This window comes from Sinohyriopsis cumingii, chromosome 2 (assembly GCF_028554795.1).
Source record: "Sinohyriopsis cumingii isolate HCF-2022 chromosome 2, ASM2855479v2, whole genome shotgun sequence".
Taxonomy (NCBI): domain Eukaryota; kingdom Metazoa; phylum Mollusca; class Bivalvia; order Unionida; family Unionidae; genus Sinohyriopsis; species Sinohyriopsis cumingii.
In genome coordinates, this window is record NC_142962.1 from 77754724 (window position 1) to 77771304 (window position 16581).

General features: G+C 35.4%; 1 protein-coding gene across 5 annotated transcripts; it reads left to right on the forward strand.

Moving 5' to 3' along the window:
• The first annotated feature begins 2547 nt into the window (after window positions 1-2547).
• On the forward strand, window positions 2548-16072 carry LOC149805233 (uncharacterized). 5 transcript variants are annotated; one of them, XM_089948677.1, is made up of 4 exons: window positions 2548-3758; window positions 4376-4468; window positions 7649-7717; window positions 10037-16072. In XM_089948677.1, the coding sequence occupies exons 1-2, from the start codon at window positions 2834-2836 to the stop codon at window positions 4450-4452; spliced, it is 1002 nt and encodes a 333-aa protein (XP_089804803.1). In that variant the 5' UTR covers window positions 2548-2833; the 3' UTR covers window positions 4453-4468; window positions 7649-7717; window positions 10037-16072. The 5 variants fall into 5 exon arrangements, with proteins under 5 accessions (XP_089804803.1, XP_089804797.1, XP_089804811.1 ...); XM_089948671.1 differs by having other exon boundaries at window positions 4376-4446; XM_089948685.1 differs by having other exon boundaries at window positions 2548-3670.
• Window positions 16073-16581: the final 509 nt, after the last annotated feature.

A 16581-nucleotide genomic window follows, 5' to 3' on the forward strand; every position in this document is an offset into this window, starting at 1 on the left:
AAAGGAGGAGAAGGAGGATGAAGAGGAAAGGATAAAGATAAGAGCATGGAATGAAAAAATTGAAAAAGAAGAAGAAAATGAGAAGAGGAAGAAAGAAGAGGAGGAGAAGAAAGAAGAGAGAAAAAAAGGAAGAAAAGAAAGAAAAGAAGAGAAAGAGTGTAGGAGAGAAAATAAGAAGTTGGTGGAGAAATAGAAGAAATTAGAAGCAGAAGAAACCCAAAGGCCCTTTTCAGGGCCACTCATAGGTCTCGAAAAGAGATTGACTTTCGATTGCCTACCCTTTTTTTTAAATTTTTAATAAAAAAAAATCCTATGTTAAATTCCCCTTGTCCCTAGACAAGCCCAAACTCTATTCCCCATGTTCAATTCCCCTTGTCGCTAGACAGACCCACACTATAGTTCCATGTTAAATTCCCCTTGTCGCTAGAGTGACCCAACAATTTTCCCCATCTTAATTTCCCTTGTCGCTCAACAGACCCACGATTTATTCCCATGTTAATTTCCCTTGTCGCTAGAGTGACCCATGATTTTTCCCCATGTTAAATTTCCATTGTCGCTAGAGTGACCCAGGGGTGTTTTTAATGCTAATTCCCATTGTCGCTAGGGTGACCCCATTCACTACTCATATCTCCCTTGCCACAGTACTGAAACTACTCTTCTAAAAGTAGTTAATGACATTCTCTCTGCTTTAGCTAGCAGAAAGATTACAGTCCTCACCCTCCTTGATTTGTCTGCAGCATTCGATACAATAGACCATAATATATTACTTCACCGTCTCTAGCATGTATTTTGCATTCATGATACAGCCTTACTGTGGTTCAAGTCCTACTTGGTCAACATGACACAAATTGTGTCTGCAAATGGAATACACTCCAGTTAATCTATGTTGTAGTGTTCCACAGGGGTCTGTTCTTGGACCTGTTCTCTTCATTCTGTACACTCAGCCGCTCTCAAGTGTCATGGATCATCATCCAGTGATTCATCTTACCAATTGTACGCTGATGACACCCAAATATACAAATCTAGCCACCCAAATGAAGTTGATGCTACCATCCAAGGTGTAGCGAAGTGTATTTCTGATGTGAAATTATGGATGACACGTAACAAGCTGCAGATGAATGGTGATAAAACTGAGGCCATTCTGATCACAACACAAAGACTTTCTCATTCACATCCTTTACCTCAAACAATAAATATCAGCAACACCAACATTAAATTCACAGTCAGTACGAAACCTAGATGTTACTCTGGACAGTACTCTCACATTGCACCAACATGTCATGAACATATGCAAGGCTGCATATCTTGAGCTGAGACTCATCAGCTCAATTCGCAAATATCTTTCAGTTGATGCCACTAAAACACTTGTGTGTTCATTAGTACTTTCAAGTCTGGATTATTGTAACTCAGTTATGTCTGGTTCATCTCAATATCTACTCCAGAAACTTAAAAAACTTCAAAACACAGCTGCTTGGATCATATTTAGAGTATCACGGTTAAAGCACACCTCCCCGCTGCTCTGTACCCTACACTGGCTATCCATTCGATCCAGAATCAAACACAAAATGTGTTCTCTATGCTACGTTTCACTGACGGATTCCAGTCCAAAATACCTATCCGACCTCACCCATTTGTACACACCAGCAAGATACTTACGCTCCTCTTCTGACAATCGTATACTCACTATTCCCACTATGAAAACGAAGTCATATGGACAAGGTTCTTTTGCATACCAGGGCCCAGCAACGTGAAATTAATTGCCCACTGAACTTAGACACAAACACACGAGAGCTCTTAAAACTCACTAATTTGGACTGCAAGAATAAACTTAAAGACCTAATTCTGTTTCCTACCTTAAATATTTTCAGCATGTTTTTATGTTTTATAATTTTATGGTGTTTGTTTTTTGTAATCATATAATTATGTGTGTGTTTTATGTTATAGGTGTTGTCTAATGGTGTAAAGCGCTTAGAGCTTCTAAAGATTAGCGCTATACAAAGTCCTCATTATTATTATTATTATTATTATTATTATTATATGGGCTTGTTTAGGTATACGATTCATTTTCAAATTTAAATATTACCAGGACCTTGGACCTCAAACTCTCGAAGTGGCCTAGGCCTCTCTCAACCTTTGAAGAGGCCTGTTCACACCTACCCAGGCAAGATGACGGCCGTCAGATTATCCTTTTAACTAAATATAGAACACAAACTTCGGTTAATTGGCTCAGAATTCACGAGTTTTCTATGTATCCATAACGCTAACATTTGGCAGTATATTTTTGCTGCAATGTTCCGTTTATTATATATGTATAAAATAATAATAAATAAATGTACATAAAATTAATATTTCCTATCGACGCAATAATGGGTTTCTTTATATGTAGATTTTAATTTCTTCTTCACTTCTTTTTTTTTTTTGTGATTGTTATAATAATTTTCATATACTTTCTTGTTCTTGTTCTTCTTCTTCTTGGCAGCTGTGTATCGTAACATTTTCCTAGACCGTGTCATGTCCGTATTCCACTCGTGAACATTCTATAATTAGAAACCTCACGTGACTGGTTATGGCGGTTCCCGTTGTTCCTGTACTGTAATGGACTTAAGCAGATTTCACAAACGGTACTAATTTGAAAGTCTGTATTAATAATAACTGCTGACCAGTTGTTAACTGGGTCTACGTTATTTGGCAGCCTTGACTTTGATGGGTGGGAACTGCATCGTAAGATTAACGGGGCTCTGAGCTGCACGTGAACAAAAGTTGCGTCCATTTTGGTGAGGCCAGTTTCACCATATTAATAAACCACGTGATAATTACGGAAATTACAGCAAAAATGACAGACAGTTCGAAGTTTTTGGATGACGATGAGGTAGATCTCTTGGGTATGGCAGGGGAACTGAACGATAGCACAGACTGTGACGATCTTTTGTTTTACTTGTCGCGTTCTTCATCACCAGGGAGTCGGGAGTGTGGCTCGTTAGCCCCAAACCAGTTGCTGCCTCAGCGCACGACGCAAAATGTACCAAAAGGAGTTATAACTCCTTCAGCAGAAGTTGGTACGTGCACATCTCCAGACCAGGAAGATGAGTGTGATAATGATTCCGAAATGTCATGCAGTTACTATCCCAGAAAAAGAAAACTCTGCACGTCTAGAAATGCTGTCATGGCACGCGAAAATAGGGAGAGAAAGAAGAAGCATTTGCAAACGCTTGAAACAAATATTAAATATCTCACTGAAGAAAATAAAAAGCTCAAGGAATGCAGTGCATCTCAAAAAGATAAAATAGACTCGTTGCAGACTGAGGTGATGTACCTTAGAAGTGTTCTTGCAAATGAATCTTCTTTGTCGTCAGTTTTAAACAGGATTATTAATGTACCAGGATTGAAATTTAGCACTTCTTTTTGTGCTGAAAACAACTCAAAGAGTGCAAGTACTGTAACTCCCAGTGCTTCCAGCAGAAAGAGAGGATCTATTAGTACCAACTCAGAATGTTGTCCATTGGATCAAAACAAAGATAAAAACCGCACTCTCAGTGATGATGGCCCCAGTTTATCCGGTAAAAGAACTAGATTCGAGAGAGGTGATTCATCAGCATCAGCAGGTTATTCGAAGGAAAATGACATTCCCAAAAACGAGGGTAATAAAAGTTCTTCAGTTACAAGTGGAGGGGTATGTCTGCATGTTAGCAATAATAATGTATCACTGGAATTCTGCGCCTTCTGTGCCAGCAATGCATTGAGATTTCAAACCATTGCAGGTGATCATACATATGGAAAATGTTCTGAATAAGAAATATGTCACGGTCTGTATTCATATCATGCCACTTGAGTCTGTAAATATTTATTTTAATGCTGAATGTTAGTGCCTACTTTAAACGAGTTTTAACACTGTTACATACTTGTTTGATGCCAGTAAATAGTAAATTTATGGTAGATTCTGATATGTATTTTTCTTGCATATCAGATTATGAATACTGCATTGTGGGTATTTTTAGCAATGAATAAATTACAGCAATGTAGCAAAGTTAAATCTCATCAAAATGTAACATTGTATATAACCTTCTTTGTTCCCTGTTACACTTACAGATGAATCTGATGTTCATGTCTGACAAGAATACCCACTGTATGGTACATCTTTTGCTCATTACTTTTGTTTGTATTATGAACATGTTTCTGTCATTGTTATGTATACCATGGAATAACTGGTGTATTTTATGAGTAGTGTTCATGATGATACTTTCAATTAGGCATTTTTGGCGAGCGATGAAACATCAGTTGTATCTACCTAAGTTACAACAGTCTTGTGCAAGAGTATCCTCATGACCGGTACTATTTAGAATATAAGTTTTTATCACTTTTTGTTCTACATTTCCAGCCAAGCCTGTTAAAGTAAAGGAAAAGCCAAGAATACCCGATACACATTTGCTTTGCCTTTGGATTACAACGGTGTAGTATTACAATACTGATGGTCTGTGTCAATTTTACTTAATATTTGTAAATATTACATACGTGAATTTTCTGTCATCTTCACCCATCTTATAACATATATGATCAACGTTTGTCTTTCTGTATGTAATGCTTACCAGACAAGGGTTGTGAGTTTCAAACTCACAGCAGCATCCAGAATTTTTTATATATACTTTGGTTATTATTTTTTTCAAGCTTTCTTCTGTTTTTTTTTTTTTTTTTTTTTACTGTTTCAGACAGACAATTAACAGTCTTACATATAAACACCAACATTTGACTTTGTGTCACACCTGCCAAGCAAGAGGTTGTGGGTTCAGAATTCACTGCAGCATACCAACTTTTATTTTAAAAAATTAGTTTTATGTTCAAACATTTCTTTTTAACTCTCTCTTCCCAGTTTTTATTTTTTATTTTTGTCTTAAAACTGTAATTTATCACTCCTATCCTTGGACTGGCAATGGCTTTTTCATGTTTTGGAAGTGTATCAAAACTTAATAATAAAATTTAAAATAATGTAATTTACAGGTGAACAAAGCATTTTCATCTACATTATATCAAAATCGACAGAGAATTATGACCACTAGGGAGTCTTTGTGCTTCCAGCACATTATGAACTTTGGTATGCATGTCTTTGTCTTTGACCTCCAGTTTTAAAGGTGTGAACCCTTGGTAACTAGTCTTGGATTTGTGACTGTTTTAAGTCAATGAATCCTATGGATGTAAATTTTCTACTTGGTTGTAATATAACACCGTAGTTGACAAAAAAGGACTGATCAGACGAACAGAGCATCTTTCAAATATTCAGATAGTTTAGAAGATAAAAATGAACTTTGTCCGATATCGTTAATGTGCCAATCTTCTGCCTACAAATTGAATTGTTTTTTCTTACATTAAGATAGTTATTTGTATCTCGATTAATATCACCCTTTTTGAAAGAAGAAAGATATTGCCATTTTCAACATTTTTTTACTGGCTTGTATTACATTTTTGCTTTTATCGCATCACCACATATCACAAAAGTAGGTCACTATGATCCATATTTCAAACTTCACTGACTTGGAGAAAAATAACACTTTTCAACTCGGTGCCCCAGCTAAGACTTCTCTATGGGGGGTGGGGGCACGATAAGAACCTTCTGTGATATGGGCAATTTGTTTAGTAAAAAGAAGTATTTTTGTAACCTATGATCTCTCTCTCTTCCCCCTTTGTGCGTCCTTTTGAGTTATACGGGTATTTTATAAATGAGCCTTAATAAGATGGCTTTTCCTCACTAGCTGCATGTACCTGTACATGTAATATTGAATGTCTTTTCAGGGTACACCTTTACCTTATGTTTGTGCATAACATTGTGGCATACATTTGACTTTATTCTGCGAAGACAGAGGAAATGTAATTCATAAATTACTCACTTTTGAAAACTCTCTTGGACTATCAAAACTTTCCACTTCTACTGTTGTGAATTTGGCCAACACTTTCTTATGTCCCATTTTGTAATCTTGGATCAAAATGACCCGTATTGTGGCAGCAAATTTATGTACTATTATAAGGATGTAGTCCTGAACATTCTGAACTTCTGCATAGCTGTTCTTACATTGTACTGGTAATTCTCTGTATTTTACATTCGCTGCACAAATTTGCGGATTTTAACTAATAACTTGTGCCATATTCTAGCATCATCAATGCAATCAACAGTATTTGGTGGCTTTGGTAATTTTTTCACACTTTCCTTTACAGCCAGTAAATATTTTGTATTGTTGAAAATATAATCTCATTGGCAGGGGACACTGTGTACCCCGTTCTTCATATTCAGGAAATGCACACAATTTGAAAGGTATATCAACTAATACACGGATCTTTGGATTTTTTTTTTACATAGCTGTAACAATTTTTCAATCGTATCACTATGATGCCTGCAGTGTGGCAGTTTATAGTGATGTCTAGCACTGGGGCATCATGTTAGACCCAGTCACATTATCCTGACACCAGGCCAGCCAGGCCTAAAACTAACCTCTTAATGGTGATTTCCAAGCGAGGCAGCTGCTAGTACCATTTGTATAAGTCTGGTATGACTTGACTGGGGATCAAATTCATGACCTGCATCTGAGGCAGATGTTCTTACCACTTTGTCCTTTTGAGGGGTCACTTATCGATGTCTTATAAAGTGCAGAAGTAATCCATAACATTGCTGCACAATGGAATTTCTTTTTTGGCTCTTGTTCACATTTGACTTTAGTGTTTTCTCATTATCTACCAGTGTTTATTATATTAGTTCTCATTATTTCTGATTTACTTCATCAATTAATTGCACAACTGTATATCTGACAGTTTTTCTCCCCAGAAATATAGTAGTCCTTTTTGATTAATTGAACGCAGAGAATCTTTTATGCTTGAATTGTCAATGAGCCTTTGCAATGCAACTTGGCAGACTAACACAAACCTTGAATGTTCTGATTCACAAATATGTTGTTTTAAATGGAAATTGTGATCTGACTGTGGTGACTTGGATCAATGCTAACACCAACAAAGACATAGATGTGCACTTAAGAAGAATATAGCAAACAGATCCTCCTCCTTATACCTGATGGAAAAGAGTGCTGTCATAGACACACGAGTCTAAAAAAAATTTCACTTGGCCAAGGTACTGCGCCAATTTTTTCTCACATGAGAAGTTTGGATTTGGGCCTGTTAGTGAACAATAGTTTATAAAATCAAAATTTCCTGCAATTTTTGTAAAACTTGTGGATGGGCTGATCAGATAATTATTATAATTGCACCATCCTTAAGGATAAAACATGATTGTATCTGTTGGGCATTGTAATCTATACATATTCTTATATTTGCTTCCTGGTCTTTGTCAAGATTTGTGATATTGGAAAAGTCTGTTTCCTCGTACTCTTGCTGTGCTGTCATCCAGTTTGGCATATATTTATTTCCTCCACAGCAACAACCAATCACCATTTGTTGAGATGGAATTAACTTGTGTTTTGAATCAACTTTAATGTATCATAGTGAAACTTGACAGATACAAATCCAGGAATTACAGTTCTGCATTGAAAGTTGTTCTTTGCCTCCAATTTGGTTTGTTAATGAGTATTCCAATGCTGACAAGCTTCCCTACATCTGTTACATTCTTTTTCTGCCATATCACATAATTAATCATGTCATCTTATTTCTTTTTCAGGGTGTTTGAAGAAGCGATTTAAATGAGAAGCGATATAGTTTTCTGTATTTTAAATTCTTGTTGCAAATGGTAAGGATCTGAACTTGTATTTCTTACATTGTATTTTTCATTACACTTAAATATGTTTAAAATGTAAGTTGTGTTTGAGAATGAAATAGTTACAATACATTATTTAGGTGATGCCCAATGTTTGGCTATATTGACTTGTACCTTATGCTTCTGAGCTGTTTTGTTTATTATGGCTGAATCTTCTTTGTCATGATGTGTTAGTGAAATGATCTCAAATGTTTGTGACAAAATTGAAATTGAGGACAATACTCCGTGTGTCACTATTTTGCTATAAAGTCCTTCGTTACAGCATCTTTCCTGTTTTAAAGCAATTCTAGTCATGGATTCCTTTTTGTTATTTAGAAGTAAAATTACATGTATATGGTACTTCATCATAAGATGGCATACTCCACTGTTTCCATGGTGAGGCTAGAATATTTATTATTTTTTTGCAGGTGGTTGATAATTCTGCCATGAGATAACCTATCTCTCCTGGCAGTTTTATTCACCAACCACTGCTATTACCTATACTGTAATCCTTGAGTATTTAAATAAGTACATGTATTATGTTGGACAAATAGCTGCACACAACATACTGTCATGGCATCCCTTATGGGTGACACAGTTGAGATAACTCCGATAACTTATTTTAGGTGAAACATTATCAAGTTTCTTTTATTCAGGCTGTGAAGAAACTTTTGTTTTGTTTTACAGAACATGTGCAGATAACTCCATAAAATTATCATGATGCTTTTGACTTGGTTCAATTTTACTCAGCCTTCTTCGGTGTGTGATTAATATCTACCATTTTCTGGCAGTTGCCTCATTTTTATGCCTAATTCCCAACAGTTTATCAGATATGGAATTTTGTACAAAATCCACAAGGGATTTATATAGAGTATCTGGCTACACACTAAATATAAGGAGAATTTATTATACACTAAAGGAATTGATGCCAAAGCATTGCTTTTGAATTCAGGAATTATGCACATGTATTTTGCTGAATTTATGCAACTTGTGGAGTTTTGCTTTGGATTTTCTGTATATTGCTGGAAAATTTAGCACTTGAAAAAAGATGAGACAGATGAATCACAGCTCACTTTTTCCACAACTAAATCACACTTTGCAAGTATGCAAGCATTAAATTTTGAGCCCTGACACGGACAACATAATACAGAGGGAACGCTGTATTATGAGGAATCATTTGATTGTGTCTTTAATGGTGTAACAAACCTGGTGACTTTTTTTTACATGATGATTGGCAATGGCTTTGGGTGTTTTAAATTAAACCCCACAATTTTTTTTATTTAACATGCCTTAATGAAAACACCAGAATGCTAAGCACATAACATTGAACTGTTGTGTAATTGTGATTTAAACTTGATTACCTCTGGTCCTTTCTCATCCAGCTTAATGTTCATTGCCATTAAATTGTTGAACAAGTTATGTATAAGGACTTATTGGTACAGGTACAAGTGTTGACAATACTTTCAGTAATATTCTGGGCCGTCATTAATCTCACACATCTGTACAGAGGAGAGATGTTAGCCAATTTTGAATCTGTTAATGACATGTTCAAAGAACTTTCATCAGATAATGTTACTGATGTTTCCTTTCATTGAATCATTTTATATCTTTTGTTCTACACGCATAATATCTGTCTACGAGTTCACAAATCAGATAACATAATGCAGATACTCTGTATTGTCTGTATGTACAAAGTCATTTAATTAGTGCTTCAGTAAAAGTAGTGATTTTGTGTATATGTGATGAAATGAATTTTCAGTGTTTGTTAGCTTCATCAGAAATTTATAAAACTTGTTCAGTTTTTTTATAGCTGGTTGTATATATTGTATAATAAATAAAAAATAAATTTCTCTATTTCTTAGTCACGAAAATAAAGACATTCGATTTTGACGTCACTGACATTGTATATTGTAGTTTTTTCATCAAATGCGTTTGTTATATTCGGTAATAATTTGGCTGATACTCCTCATCGATTTGTATATAGTGCTTGTTGCTATAAACAGAGACCTATTTTTGAACCATGTGGCAAATGCATTTTACAGTTCACCGTGAATCATTAACTTTTGATATTTAATCAGTGGCAACAGGTGTGGCCACACATTCAGTAGTGTCACTTGTACTATCACTTTTATATTTAAACCTTACATGTACTTTTATACTGGTATGCAGGACACAAACATTTAAATAAAACAGTCAAAATGGAGAATAAAAGATTATATGGGGTTATAGCGTCCAGTGAGTAAACTGTTTTAATCCTTTTAGCAGCAATGTTTTGTGGGCATGTAATAGTTTTTAGCTTTGCTTTCTTGACAGTTCCTGCAAGAAAAGGAGAAAGATCTTCACCCTATTTTGTGCTAGCATTCTAGCAGCAAGGCCTTCATATCACCTGCCTGGAGGCCTTAATGAAAAGGTTTGACAGGTAGTAAGTATTCGCAAAAAGAAAAGGAAATTTTTTGAAAAAGAAAACTTATTTTGGATGGGATTTTATACCAAACTCCTTTTACATTACTGTTTAGTAGATTGCTTCGTTCCACAGCTTTATCATAAGACTTCTGTGTAATATTCGGTCTTTACATTATGCTTCTTAATGCTAATGTAAAAGTAGTTTTGTTTTTAAAGATATGAATTTAAGTAATAAAAAGCAATGAAAGTTTTTTCAAACATTGTACTATAAATTTTTCTTGAAGCATAATAAACTGTTTTTCCTTATTTAGTGGTAGGAATTTTTTCCCCAGGATAGTCACCTTGGTAATATAATTTCTTGTGCAGAAATATAATTATATGTACTTCAGGCATATTTAATAACACATCTGAGTAGTCCACTTGTAAAGATACCTTTCTGATACAGCTGTAATTGTAACATGCTTTCAGATATACTGAGCATACAAACTGACGTAAAATCTACGATATGTGCAGTCTAATACTTTGTCCAGAAAGATATTGGTACATTTCAGTTTGTGACTGCAAAAACAAAAATCTACACCAGTGTTCTCAAATATGAGATGATTATCCTCTGATAGCAAAGGAATTACAATAGGTGCTTAGCCTAATTTGGTATGGAGCATTATACTGATAATATATTGAATGAGTTTTATTTCCAGCATTCTGTAACATCGTTTATTTAAGTTATCCCCCTCCTCCATGTTGGTTTCCACAGCATAATCTTTACAAGGGTTTCAGTATTTCAGCCAAATTATTCAGGTGTATTTGTATTGATGAGGCCTTAGCTGGAGTTGTAACCCCTGATTGCCTATCCTCCCAACTTTGGTTCCTTGGCATTACTTTACTGTGGATTTTTTTAATTTAAGCCAAATTCGACATGCAGCATTAACATTTAAAAGAGTTTTTTACAACATAAATTTACTATGGAATGTTGGATTTCATCCAGGTTAATCTTGCATGTTGATGAGAACTGCATTTCACATCATCGTTTAGAGAAGGTAATTTCCCCAGATTGCCTGTTTTAAATTTAGTTTCAACCGCTCTGGTGGCCTAGTGGTTAGAGCGTCCGCCTCAGATGTGGGAGGTCGTGGGTTCGATCCCCGGTTGAGTCATACCAAAGATTTATAAAAATGGTACTAACAGCAGCCTCGCTTGGCGCTCAGCATTAAGAGGTTAGTGTTAGGACTGGTCAGCCTAGTGTCAGGATAATGTGACTGAGTGGGACACCATGCTATGTGTCTGTGGCATGATGTCCTAGCGCTTGCCATCACTATAAACTGCCACACTACAGACATCATATGACTGAAATTTTTTTAAAGCTGTGTTAAAAATCCAAATCACACACACGCACAAATTTAGTTTCCCATTAATAAACTTCTGTTATCTCTCTGCCAGGACCCTTTTCAATATACATATCACCAATAGCTAGCTTTTGCTCTTAGACACACACACACACACACTTGTATGAAGTTGATATTAGGCAACTTGTTTAGTGGTGCAACTTGAAACTTAAAATTTTTGGCATTCAGTATTTTTTTATCTTACAATGTGCAGCCTAAGTAGCAAATCTTCTTTAGTTATTGAACAGCAAAATGAATTTTTGTGGGCCCCAAAACATACACAAATATTTCATTTATTGAATGAAACCTAACAAGATACCTAAACACGTCCAAATCCATACTTGCAATATTTGGATAATTCTTGAGTCATATAGGTCATAATTAAACTGTACATTTATTATAATGAATAAAATAGTTTTGTGTCGTTTATTTCAGCCCTCAATAAAATGTCAATGTATTGAAAATCACAACTTATATGGGAATCAAAAGAGCGTGCAGTAGTGTATTTTGGTAGTTAGAGGTAGAATAAAGTTCTGTTTTAAATAATACTAACAGAACCAATAAATCCCATTTTTTGATGTCCAGTACAGAAACTTGTATAAGACTAATATCAAACCAAATTTGATTCCGATAAAAGTTAATATAAGTATTTGTTTTATTTTTTGGTATATAAACATGAAATAAGGATCAATATTCTGGTATTTTACATTTTTTATATGTTATTATTAACTGAAACTAATGTAAATTGGGGGTGTATGACCCTGGAGTATTCACCATAGTAGTATAAAAATTAAGAGTACTAGGTCATAAGGTTCTTGAGGTTTATTTCTTTACATTAGCTATTGATAGGGTGGTGGTGTGCTCTTTGCTCTGATTTGGCTGTGCAGTTTTATATTAACAAGGTCTCAGCTTAATTAATTTGTGATCATCTTATTTCTTCACATGAAGCCCTGAGATTGTCAAATGCACTAACTTTATGATAGTGCACACATGAAAAAAACGGATGTACATAGCAACAATAGGAACAGCATAACACACATTCATATCAGCACTACAACTTTCTACGATCATTTGAGACTGATGTATGAAACCTTGTTTGCTCATATGACATCATTAGAATGTGTATTATGTAATGATGAAGATGTTGTGAATTTTGTTCAGGTTTCACAGAAATGATGTGGGGCCCAAGGTGGCCAAGTGGTCTAAAGCACTCGCCTTTTCCAATCACTGCCATCTTCCCTCTGTCCTTATGGGTTTGAATCTCTGACTGAGAAAATGTGGGCATGTGAGAAATTTGCCAGTAGCTTTCAGTGGGGTCAGTGGTTCTTACTGAGATTTTCCCAGGTTCTTCTTCCACCCGTTAAACTGGCTGCCATATATAGCCTATCTTGCTCTAAGAAATGGCATTAAACCCCAGAACAACTCCAGCAACAAAAATGATGTTCACAGGATAATATAAGGTTTACCAAACTGCATCAGCAGCATTAATAAATTGATGTCAAATTTGAGAATTGACAGTTTGTGCTAGAAGATAATTTTTGTATCATATTATGGCATTGACCAACCATCTATTAACATTTGCTGCCTATAACTTTATGATGGTTGGACAGACTCTAATGAAACTTTGCTTGTGTATATATGTTTTGACTAGTTTGTGTGCTTCATACTAGAGCAAGATCCCATGCCCCAAGATGAAGGTAATAGCAAGGGAAAATGAAATTCTGTGAAATCAATTATTGTCCAGAGTGTAACTTTTAAACCGTAGAAGATGAAATTTACCCCATTATATTTAATGTATGCTGTGTTGCATTACAATAGCCATCACACACATACACATCTCAAGTCAAAGTCACAGCAAGGGAAAATGTGACTGACTTGCATTCTTGTGTAAGCGTAAGAACCAGTTGTGTATCGTGACTAGATAGTGTCACAACCTGCCTTAAAGTAAAGGTAAAAGCAAGGGAAATATACATCATTGACCTCTGTCTATTTACAGATATAACTTTTAAACCAATGAAGGTATTTTGGTTAAACTAGCCTTTTATATGTCATGCACAGAGGGGGTACGTACAACGACATTGTGCTTTTTAAAGCATCTATATGTACGTCGGTGCCTGATTAAATGCATATGTGACTTCTGCAATGTCTGTAGAATATAACAAGTCAGATTATTACATACAGTTGCAGCAAATGTAAGTCACTTTATTATGCCTACCTCAAAATAGAAATTGATGTTTCTGAAATTTCATGTTATCATTAAAATGCAGTGCTAGTCATTTAAGCAGGAAAAGGGGTGGACTCCTTTCGAGGGTGTGAATTTCTAAGTACGATTCCAAGATCATGAAGTAGACAGTGCTGTCAGAAATAAATTTGTCTTGACATGGTTAGAGAAAAATGGAGAGGAACTTGTGCCATATCAGATTTCTTTTAGATATTCAACACTGCGGGGAAGATGGTGTGTACCATGGCAACCTCATCACTTATGGTGACAAAAGGTTTAGATTTCTTGCAGATCATGCCAATATTTTATTTTTTTTAAGACACTTTGAAAACTTTTCACTGACTTTGTCAAGTGTTTCTGCTGATGCAATTGTTGAATGTAAACTTGCACAAACCACCTCAGGGCCAAATTAATTAGATCAAAGTAATAAACAGTTGCAGATAGAGTGTGATAGAGAATCAAATGCAGAAGTGAGAACAGATATATGGATCATAGAGATATAACAGATAATAATTTCAGTGAAAGTTTTCAGTTACAGTATAAACTCTTAATGGGTGAAGATATTCAGAAGATGAGTGACATTTATGGTCTGTATCCAATCAAATTGCATGTTTCAGGAACCAGTAGAGTATAACAAACAAATATATGCTTGAATTGATAATTAAGTTAATAATATAAAGATCCTTAGCTAGTAGTGAAGATGTAATCCTTAGCTACCAATCAAAACATTGCCCCTGGACCTTAGTGGGGCATAGCCAAATTTGTACCATTTTACTTATTTCTTCTTTAATTTTGATGACAAAACATTGGATCCTAGTGGGGTGATAGAGTGTCTGCCTCGGGTGCCGGAGGTCATGGGTTCGATCCCTGGTCGAGTCATACCAAAGACTTACAAAAATGGTACTAACAGCTGCCACGCTTGGCGCTCAGCATTAAGAGGTTGGTGTTAGGACTGGTCAGCCTGGTATCTGGATGTGACTGGGTGGGACATCATGCTACATGTCTGCAGCATGATGCCCCATTGCTAGATATCACTATAAACTGCCACACTGCAGACATCGTAGCGATATGACTGAAAAATTGTTAAAGCTATGTTAAAAATCCAAATCACGCACACACCCTAGTGGGGCATAGCCCCAACATACTAGCCAGATTTTTGCAATTTTACTTCTCTTGTCTCCAATCTTGATGACACCATCTCGTGTATTCAGTCATTGCACACACCCCACCCCACCCAATATTCAAGTTCGTGGTCATAAGTTTAATGTAAGTTATTGCATCTTTTCCACATTCAGGTAGTCCCAGGTAAATTGATGACACTTTTCTGAAATCCACACTTCTATCTCCCACTGCAGTATGTAAAGTGGATGTTCACTGGGGCAACGTCATGTGGTCAATTTGCATCACAATATAGCTTTGTACAGCATAAGTGTCCATATTAAGTCTATTCATTGGGCACTTACTTTTCCAGTACAGCCAAGAATTACATTGTATTTATGTATCAGGAAAAAAAACGCACCACAGATTCCAAAAGAATGTCACTGTTAAGCATATCTTTCTCCCCTTGTTGAAATCGTGTTTTGAGTTCCCTGATTATGAGATATTATATATATATATATATAGTTCTGAGAAAAAAATGTGCATTTACTCTATTTCTGCACACGGGACAAATGTAAATAATCCACCACTATTAAACAGATTTTGTAAATCAGCCCTAAGGCTTTTTCAGTCCTAGTCTAAAGTTGTAGCATGGACATCATCACAAAGAACAGGTTATTGTTATCTTTATTAGTAATGTAACCTTTTCTCTGAATGAAGAGTAAGATGAGATTCTTTTTTCCAAAAACTTGCATGCTAGGTAATTTTTTTGTTTTACCTAAAGCCTGTATGTTTGTTTTTTTTTTTCTCCAGCCTGTATTTTTGGTAAATTTTGTTGTAACTATATGCTAGAGTATTTTTTGTCTTATCTAAGGCCTGTATGCTGATAATTTTTGTTTTAGCTTAGTCCTGTATGCTAGAGTATTTTTTTTGTTTTATCTAAATCCTGCATGCTAGTTAATTTTTGCTTTGTCAGTTATTCATATGAATTGATGTAATGTAATGCAGTATACAGTCAGATCAAGTTCATTTGTTAACAGATGTATTGCTTGTAAATAACAGATTTTGTCATTGTTAATCTGATTGTGATATGTAGCAGGATTTGTTGGATGTCAGATGGTACATAATGGAATTTATGGGACTTTTGGAATTAAATTCTAAAATTAAAGCTGGCAGATTAGTCTTTACCATCTGATTTCAAAAATTGATTGTATGATATTGTCATTAAATAAAACTTCATAATTTGAATTAATTGCCTTATTTTCCTTTCTTTTGCACCAAAGCTGCCAAGTTTCCTGTTTTCCCAGTATTTTCCTTTATTTTGGACCTGCATATGAGTGTAGGTTTTACTTGATAAAAATGCATTTTTTAAATAAAAAATTTAATTGCAATTTTCTGCTTGCAAAGGGCACCCAGTTTCATTCTGAGAGCAAATGTCTCAGATGTATATAGAGATATAGAGTTCTGAAATATGATTGGTTCTTCGAAATCAAGGTTACCTTGCCAGTCATTAACCACCATATTGGATTGCGCAAAGAAGTTGCCACCACAGGGGCTTGTTACCAAGAAAATTAAGAATAATATCTGTCAATGAATAGAATACAAACGGCTGGACCAACCTGTAACAGTATAACATTGTTACTGGTTGGACACACACACACACACCCAGCCCTCAGTTCATTGATGGATGCTCTTAATTTTCTTGGTCATACTGTTACAGGTTGGACCCCCCAGCCCATTTTATATTGACAGATACT

Bases quoted from the DNA above. Each gene is read 5' to 3' on its own strand.
- LOC149805233 (XM_089948671.1), top strand. From the start codon at position 2,834: ATGACAGACAGTTCGAAGTTTTTGGATGACGATGAGGTAGATCTCTTG. The intron at 3,759-4,375 runs GTGATCATACAT...CTACATTTCCAG, and splicing joins GAGATTTCAAACCATTGCAG to CCAAGCCTGTTAAAGTAAAG.